The sequence below is a fragment of the Molossus molossus genome, unplaced genomic scaffold (genome assembly GCF_014108415.1).
Source record: "Molossus molossus isolate mMolMol1 unplaced genomic scaffold, mMolMol1.p scaffold_m16_p_1, whole genome shotgun sequence".
Classification (NCBI taxonomy): Eukaryota; Metazoa; Chordata; class Mammalia; order Chiroptera; family Molossidae; genus Molossus; species Molossus molossus.
Window position 1 is genome coordinate 3640697 of NW_023425344.1, and position 9771 is coordinate 3650467.

Here is a 9771-nt window from a genome sequence, read left to right on the forward strand (position 1 = left end):
TGAAAAAGGTGAAGGAATTAAGAAGTACAAATTGGTAGTTACAGAACAGTCACAGGGATATAAAGTAGAGCGTGGGGAACACAGGCAATAATGTTGCAGTAACTGTGTACGGGCGTCAGATGTGTGTGAGATTGGAGGGACTTATCTCATCAGAGACGTTCAAATATAATCTGCGCAGGCCTAATTTTATGCCCATCTCAATGTCCTATAGCACTTAGCACATAAATCCTTTGTGCTAACAAATTTACGGGTGTTTATTAAATAGTTTAGGCTGATATTATTAATATACAATTGTAAAAGTACATAATTTTTGAGTTAGGAGAAATAGCTTTCTCATTTCTGGAAATAAAAATTCTTCCATGTGCCCTGGCCGGTTTGGCTCAGCAGTTGCAGCGTCAGCCTGCAGACCAGAGTCTCGGGTTTGGTTTCTTCCACGTTTATAGATTTAATATTTTACTTGCCCCTAAAGAAGTGAAATTTACATTTAGTGGAAAATAGTAGAGCCTTGGTATCCTTATACAAAATACCAACCAAAATAACACATTTCTGATTATTAGGGTGTAAGTCAATGCCCTGAAAACACTGTTTGACCTGAATCTCACCGGCCAGAGTCCGCACCTGGCAGCAGCGAGACGCAGGGTGTCTGCCGGGATGGACGCGCGGCCCGGCAGGGAGAAACCCTCTCTGTGCTAAGTGCACTGGCGAGCCCTCTGCATCTACAGGCCTCCAAGGCCCTTCTGTGGTTTGTGAGGGCAAAGCCAGCTCCTCCGGAAACTTCATTCCTGCTTTCAGTGTTAGCAACAATGGTTTAAAACAACAACAAAAACTGCCCACGAAACACTCCATTTGTGTGCAGTGTGTACACAGAAGTCACCCAGAGCCCACTTGTTTGCTGGTGACTCCACTTCCCCTTTGGCTGACCTCTCAGTAGTTCTGCTTCGAGACTGAGACTGAAATCGAGATTCTTTTTTCAAGAACCTAGATTTAGCTGCTTTCTCACTTTAAATTCTGCTCTTGAGTCAAATAGAATACTGTAATGGCCGATTTACCAGATGAAATACAATGATTTATGGCAAAGTTACGTGCTTTACCAATCTTCTGAGCCTGCTGATCTGTGACGCACACTCTGATTAGCAAACAGCTGAACACCCTCCTGCAGACGAGACGGCACGGAACTGTGGAGTGTTGGGAGGTAGGACTGGCCCGGCAGAGGGAGGCCCGAGCAGCAGAGACACCGATCTGCGCACAGGTCATGGTCAGAGGGCTGCCGTCCATCCGGGCCGAGGCCGAGGCCACCCGGAATGTGGTCCACACTGAGCAAGTCTGAGCATGAAGAGCTGAACCAGTGTGTTTGTGACTCGGCTTGCTGCCACCCACCAACAGGCGGAAAGTCTGCGGACCACGGCAGTCCGAACCCTGTTCTGGAGCATGAAAGCCGCTCTGTCCAGAGAAACAGTAACGTGCAGACACAGTCGTGAATTTTCACCCAACGTTTAAAATATGTACATACCTGTTCCTGCAGGTCGTAGTCATAGCTGTCATGCAGCAGAAGACTGAGGACATACCGAGTATAAATCATGGCATCAATGCCACATTTCTCGAGCTCTTGTCCCAGCCAGGTCTGCACTGGACCCAAAGCATGAAGCAGAGACATTTCCGAGACAGATACAGGGCCTGGAGGAGAGCTTGGGAGCTTTCAGATGGTAGACCACCCACGGCAGCTGGACAGACAGGGTGCATGGATTTAGGTTGCTGACATCTTTAGATGGTGAAGCATCTTCTTAGCTGATGCTCCGCTGGTACCTGGAGGGGATTCTCACGCCGGCAGCAAGGAGAGGAGTGGGATCGAGGGGTAGCATTGATCTTTCTGACAGGCTCTAGAACAGAATCCCCCTCTTCAGGCGTGGCCAATGAGTCAGCATCCTGACAGCAACACACGTGTAGGTGGGATTTTCTACTTTAATTTCACATGGAGGCCAAATGCGAGTCGCCAGCAGAACCTACAAAAATGAGAGAGAAAAAAGTATGTTATATATAGATAGAAACTGAGTTACTGATCTTTTGAAAAAAATCCAAATGAACTGCTCCTCTTTTCTAAAATAACTTTGGTATCTTAGGGCATCGACTTTTTCCTGTAATCTTTGACACTTTAAGCTAAATGACATTTTAAACTTTTAAAAGTTTAATATCTTTTAAAAGAAAGGAAAACTCAGAAATCCATGTTCCTGTGCTTGTGCTCCACTGGACTTACGTTTATTCTACTCTCAAGAGATGAAACTAGAAAAACTCTGTTTATCTGCAATGCTGAAAGAATTTATCCGATAACAAATCATTAGTCATTTTTAAGTTTAGAGAAAACAAGCAGCTAAATAGTAGCTTCACTGAAATACTGGTAAAAAATTAAATTAAGCTTTACCATAAATAATCAATGATTTTGTATGGCTAAAAAGTCTGGACTTGCTCATCAGTTACTTTGGAAAAATTAAAGTGAAACGTGGGTTTGTCTTAAGAGTCATAACAGGCTATGCTGTTACAAAGATGTCATTTTTGTCCTGGCCAGTTTGGCTTAGCGGTTAAAATGTTAGCCCTTGGACCAAAGAGTCGCGGGTTCAATTCCAGTCAAGGGCACATACTTTGGTTGTGGTTCGGTCCCAGGCCCTGGTAGGAGTCGTGCGGGAGGCAACCAGTTGATGTGTCTCTCTCACATCGATGGTTCTCTCTCTCTCCATCTCCCACTCTATCTGAAGATAAATGGAAAAATATCCTCAGGTGAGGATTAAAAACAAACAAACAAACAAACAAACAAACAAACAAACACAAACACTGTCATTTTCTTCTTATATATCATAACTGACTTTTTGACTAACACCTGAAGATATGTTTTTATTGATTTTGAGATAGAACTGGAGACAGAAAAAAAAAAACCATTGATGTGAGAGAGAAACATCAATCGGTTGCCTTCTGTACACACCTTGACTGGGGATGGAACCCGAAACAAAGGTATGTGCTCTGACTGGGTAGCAAATCTGCAACCTTTTGGTGTACGGGACACTCCAACCAATTGAGCCACCTGGCCAGAGCAAACCATGATATTTTTCTTTTTTGGGGGTGGGGTGGGGGGGTACATGCCCCTACAGGAACCAAACCCAAGGCTCTGGTCCACAGGCCAATGCTCCAACTGCTGAGCCAAACCAGCCAGGGCAAACCATGATATTCTTTATGGTAGAGTTCTGATTACTTAATGCCACTAGAAAATGAAAACTAACACAGTGATAGGTAAATCTCATTGGCTCAGCTTCTGCATAAGTTAGCAGACTATAAAAGGGCCACCAATAGTAAAAGCATCAACTCAGAAAGACAGAATCTTCCTTAAAGATTTAAGACTCAGTTTCTTGCATTTCATCTATAATTACAAAGTAAATTTTACATACATTAAATATAAAGAAAAATAACGATGCTCACTGGTTGAGCATCGATCCACACACCAGGTGGTTGCCGGTTCAATTCCCCATCAGGGCATGTGCCCAGGTTATGGGCCAAATCCCCAGTCGAGGGCATGCAGGAAACGGCCAATCAATGTTCTCTCTCATCAATGTTTCCATTTCTCCTTGCCCCTCCCTTCCTCTCTCTCTAAAAATCAATAAAGAAAAACAAATAAAAATAAAGAAAAAATATTTAAATCCACCACGGAACTAAGTTACCAGATTAATTTATTAGTAATGTATATTCTTTTACTTTCTAAAGTCTTCTTTCCCACACTATCTTTTCTGAATCGTGAAAACTAGATAAATTAAAGCAAATACTTTCTATAATTTTCATCTGCTGAAATTTTCTAGCTGACACTCAAAATTAAATCCATAAATTCTTTTTTTTTGTTGTTAATCTCACCTAAGGATATTTTCCCATTGATTTTTAGACAGAGTGGGAGAGAGGGAGAGAGTGATCGAACCTGCAACCCAGGTACATACCCTTGACTGCGACTCAAACTCGAGATCTTTTGGTCCTTGAGCCTAAGTCCTAATTGCTGAGCCAAACTGGCCAGGGCAGTTCAGATCCTTTTATAGACACAAGACTATCCATTCTATTTCTTCTTGATTGAACTTTGGTAATTTGTGTTTTCAAGGACTTTATCTATTTCACTAAGTTGTTTAATTTATTGGTATAAAGTTTTTCTAATACCCTTTCATTTTCCCTTATTAAAAATGTGTTTTTATTGATTTGAGAGAGAAAGGGAGAGGAACGAGAGAAGCACCAATTTGCTGCCTCCAGCATGCCCCCTACTGGGGATCGAGCCCAAAATCTGGGCATGTGGCCTGACCGGGAATCGAACCTGCGACCTCTTGGTGCATGGGATGAAGCTCAACCAAGACAAAACGGCCAGTGCCCCTTACTTTCCTTCTTATACCTACAGAATCTGCAGTGATCTCACCTCTGTTTTTTCCTAAACAGTCTGGCTAGAGGTTTGTAAAGTTTGTTGTCTAAAAGAACCACCTTTGTTTCATTATATTTCCGTTTTCTATTTCATTGGTTTCAAAGTAAGGAGGATGGACACTCTTTAGTTCTAAGTCATTATGGTACAGGAAGAAACTACCTTGTGGTGACTTTGCTAATTTAACTTTTGCGTCAATTCTGGGTTCGTTTCAATTTATTTTTTTTGCGATTTCCACTCTGCTTCTTTGCATGCTTGCTCATTTTTTATTGGATGCCAGACATTGTAAATTTTATCTTCTTGGATGCCTGATATTTCTGTGTTCCTATAAATTTCTTGAGCTTTGTTTTGGAACCATGGTGAAAGAAGTTGGAAACAGTTTGGTCCTTTGGGATCTTGCTTTTAAGATTTGTTAGGCAGGACCAGAGCAGAGTTTAGTCTAGGGCCAATTATCACTACTACGGTACGACCCTTCTCAGTACTCTATCTAGGGTCCTGAGTTATGAGGATTTCCAGTCTGGCTGGTGGGACATAGGCACCATGCCTGGCTATGCTGAGCATCAGGTCCTGTCTCCTCCTCTCCTTGATGATGGTCCTCTCCTGCGCCTGGGGTACGCCTCACATGTGTGTCCTGATCACTGCTCTGAGCGCATGAGAGCAAGCCTTTGCCAATTCTGGTGTTTCTCTGCAGCTCCTTCTTGTCCGGTACGCTTCCTGTGAGCTCCATCTGCCTTGGCTCCTCTCACCGAGCTCTGCGAACCACTGCCTCAGGCTCCTCACCATCTTGGCTGATCTATACTGAATGAGTTACCCACTTGTCAACTTGCTTCAAGTGATTTCCCCAGAAATGAACAGTATTTAACAGATCTGTTTGGCATCCTGAGATTCAAACATATTAAAGAATTTATGGTTTGGGCCCTGGCTGGTTTGGCTCAGCAGTTAGAGCACTGGCACAAGAACTTAAGGGTTGAGGGTTCAATTCCAGTCAAGGGCATGTACCTGGGTTGCAGGTTCAATCCCCAGGTCCGGTCAGGGTCATGCAGGAGGCAACCAATCCATGTGTCTCTCTCACCTCAATGTTTCTCTCTCCCTCCCTCAATTTTTTAATTAAAAACATTTTTTTTAAAAAAGGAACTGAATTTATAGTTTAAAATTTTCCCACAAAGAATCTCCAGGCCCAAAGGGCTTCAAAGTTGAATTCCACCAAATAGTAAAGGAAAACATAATACAGATTCTGTACAAGCTCTTCCAAAAAATTCTAAAGGAGAGAATCCTTTCCAAATCATGTTATGAGGCCAGCATTATCCTGACATTAAAACTAGATAAAGATATTACAAGAAAAGAAAACTACAGATTGATATTCCTCATGAATACATATAAAATTTTTAAACAAAATTTAAGAAATTGAATCCAACAATGTACATCAGATCCAGAGTACAGGGATATCAGAAAAATATCCCATACTTGTCTTTGCCATGGAACCTCTAAAATACTAGTTTTACTGTAAACAATTCAGTATAAGGCTTTTTTCATTATTTAAATGCACAAAGGTCTTAAAAATTCACACCATGACAGACCTGGTTCACTGTAAAAAATGATTTATAGAAACAATGCTTTAGTTTTTTTCTTTTATTATGTTTACTTTAAAACATAGTATCAACCCAACTATAGGATTCTCTCTGTTGTCATTAAAATATTTCCCATTTCTTTAGGACAGATTCAAGAAGTAGGTGAGAAAAAAAAAACTGGCATACAAATGCAAAATAAAGCAAAGCACACTGAACTCCCATGATCTCCTCAAAAAGCTGGTTAAAACTTTTATTTACATTATTACCCCTAACAGAACTCTTCCTATAACTTGTTCAATGGTTGATTCCATACAATTTCAAAATAATAGGCCACATCCCTAGAGTCAGTAGTAATTACAATTTGTTTTTACTCTCTATGTAGAACAGACTACATAGGACCAAGGAAAACACTGGTAAGTCTGGGAGTTTCAGACTCCTCCAGCCGTCTGTGCAGCACCTTCAGGTGGATACTGACTGCAGGGTCTGAGACAGAGGTACCACAATCGCTTGGAGCTAAAGAGTGCCAATCCTCCTTACTTTGAAACCTCAAACTGTTAGCAGATGACCCAAGTATAGAAAATTGGGTCATGCCCAGCTAGTGCAGCTCAGTGGATTGAGCGTCATCCCATGGACTGAGGTCCCAGTTCGATTCCCGGTCAGGGCCCATGCCCGGGTTGTGGGATCGATCCCCAGTGAGGGGCATGCAGGAGGCAGCCGATTGATGTCTCTCTCTCACATCTATGTTTCTATCTCTCCCTCTCTTCTCTCTCTAAAAAAGAAAAAAGAAAACTGAGTCATAACTAAGTGTTCTCTCCCTCAGCAGCACGCTTTTGGTACAGGAGCAAACATTTGACAAATGAGACTCACTCTTTCTAGTTCTGAATTGAAAGAAAGCGACTCCTAGGTATGTTGGCTCATGATTATCTGTTTAATTAAAACTTATTTCAGCCCTGGCTGGTTTGGCTCAGAGGTTAGAGCACTGGCCTGTGGACCAATGAGTCCTGGGTTCAATTCTGGTCAAGGGCATGTACCTCGGTTGCAGTTTGTCCCCAGCCCTGGTTGGGGTCCTGCAGGAGGCAACCAGTCAATGTGTCCTTCTCACATCGATGTTTCTCTCTCTCCCTCCCTCCCACTCTATCTGAACAAAAATGAAAAAATATCCTCGGGTGAGGATTAAAGAAAATCCAAAAACTTATTTCAGCCCAGCCAAAGTGGCTCAGTTGGCTGAGCATCATCCTGTGCACTGCAAGGTTGCTGGTTCAAATCCAAGCCAGGGCACTGACACCTGGGTTTCAGGTTTGATTTTTCAGCAGGGGCACATATGGAAGGAAACCAATCAATGTTTCTCTCCCCCACCCCGCCCCTTCCTCTCTCTAAGCATGTCCTCAGGTGAGGATTAAAAAAAACAAAACTTATTTCAGGTGCGGTCCACCATGTGGCCAAAATAGTGCAGGGCTCTGACAAGCACAGGCAAAATCCATTGGACATCCACTTGACAAGTGCAAGAGCATGGCTGGCAAACACCCACATTTCAAGCTGTCTATTCCTCTTATGCTCATTCTGGATGTGAAATATAGTCAGCATGAAGTTAAATTTCATTTTAGTTTATTTAAACTGTCTAAAAAGAATTTCAAAGAAAAAAGCACCACTGTATATACTCAAAGGTTTTTTGTTTTGCTTTTTTTTCAACATTCCCTTCTCCAAAGGTTTACATTGAGAAAAAAGGACCTTTAAATCATCTTGAGTATCTTTCTCCCATGAAAAATTAACTCGTCATCCTAAAGACTAAGCTGTATAAATGATAATTTATAAGTTTCACAATAAATAATACACTTACTTTAGAATTTCTTTGATTTGTTTACTTTAAATCTTAAATGGTTTTTATTAAGGATGCAAAATATATCTATACCTAGATAGCTAGCTAATTAAATGCCCATGGAAGTTTATGTATCACTTGAGTCTTCTTTAAATTTTCTTTATTGATTTTAGACAGAGAGGAAGGGAGAGGGAAAGAGAGAAAGAAACACCTATGTGAGAACATCAGTTGGCCACCTCCTGCATGCCCCCACTGGGGATTTGGCCCACAACCTGGCACGTGTCCTGACCGGGAGTCGAACCAGCGACCTCCTGGTGCAGGGCCGACGCTCAGCCACTGAGCCACGCCGCCCAGGCTTACTTGAGTCTCCTTTAATCCATGGAGGGAGGGTGGAGACTGGAAGTGCACTAGTCTAGCAGTCATATATCCAGGTTTTTTTTGTTGTTGTTTTTTTAATATGTTTTATATATTGATTTTTGAGAGAGGGGAAGGAAGAGAGAGATAGAAACATCAATGTGAGAGAGAAACATCGATCGGCTGCCTCTTGCACACCCCCTACTGGGGATCAAGCCAGCAACTCGGCACATGCCCCGAGCAGGAACTGAACTGGGACTCTCAGTCCACGGGAGGGCGCTCAATCCAATGAGCTACACCGGCCAGGCTGTCTAGGTTTTTTTAGTCCCATCTCTGCTACTTAATTGCTGGGCTCTGTGCCCATAACTCCTTGGAGTCTTTGTTTTCTCATCTGTACAATAAAATAATACACACCTGTTCTCCCTACCTCTCTCAACCACTCACAAGGTTGCTGCAACAGCAAATGAGAAGTGCATCTATGTATTTCATAACCTTTGCATTCCACAAAATGTTGTACAAATGGAATTTGTCATACAAATTATAAACTACCCTCCCCAATTGTTTTATATTCGCTTAATATTGCAGGTTCCTTCACAAATATGATTATGTGAAGAATTGTAATTATGTAAAATACATTGGCTTTTAGAAGAAAATAACTGATTTCCTTACTATCCTTAAAAAACTGCCTTCATTTGTAATAATCCAGTTCTAGTCACACCGTATGTTAAGTAACATTTTAGTTCTCTACTACAAATTCAAACATGACCCTGCAAAGAACTCCAAGTGCCAAGTGCAGAGGACCGATCCCGAATCCAGAGGACGCCCCCTGCTGTCCAGTGGTGGCTGTGCACATCTGCAGAGGGATCTGCAGCTGCACCCCACTGCCCCAAGCAGCAGTCAGAGCAGCTCAGCACGCACTGGGCTTTTCCTACTGCCTAGTGGACAATTTCCACCCATTTTAAGGATCTAGGATTAAAACTAGCCCTGGTGGTGAATGAAAATGACCCCCCAAAGACTGGGGCAATTCTGCAGACTTGGGATCAATTACAGCCTCCGGGCTTGATACTCATGGGAGCCTGGAAGAGAAGGTGGAGGGGTGAGAGGGACACGCGTCAAGCCCCGCTTCTCCATGACACTGCCAGGGAACCCCATGCCACCCAGGGCCTTGTGTTGTTTATGATAGAACATGAAACTAGAATAACAAACTGAATTCAAAAAGTAAAAGCATTTAGTTCTTTACCTAGTCTTCTACATGTTTTCAAAGTGATACCATTAGTCCCAAATAATCTGTCAATAAAGCAAAAAAGAAAACATCTAAATACCTAAGTTATTCCATTAGTAAGTACTTTCCCAACAAATAGACAAGACGCGGTAATGACGCTAATTTCAAATGAGTAATTTAATAATAAAGGGTTTTTTCTGGGGGAAGGGGATGAGGGTCATTTTGAAGATGCTCACTGGCCTTCCACAACTTCATTCCTTATGTAAGTAAAAAGGTTCTAAAAAACCCAGTGCCATCTTTTTTTTTTTATCCTCACCTGAGTATATTTTTCTATTTATCTTCAGATACAGTAAGAGGGAGGAAGGGAGGGAGAGAGAGGGAG

The 9771-nt window shown here is 42.1% G+C and overlaps 1 protein-coding gene across 1 annotated transcript in view; it reads right to left on the bottom strand.

Annotated features, from left to right (window-relative positions):
* The window catches only part of KIAA0232 (KIAA0232 ortholog), a 59631-nt gene extending 50177 nt beyond the window's left edge, over positions 1-9454 (bottom strand). The window contains 3 exon segments of the mRNA XM_036255024.1: positions 1511-1689; positions 1692-2000; positions 9408-9454. Coding sequence (XP_036110917.1) covers positions 1511-1689; positions 1692-1740 — 228 coding nt within the window. The 5' untranslated portion in view covers positions 1741-2000; positions 9408-9454.
* Between the last annotated feature and the right edge of the window lie 317 nt (positions 9455-9771).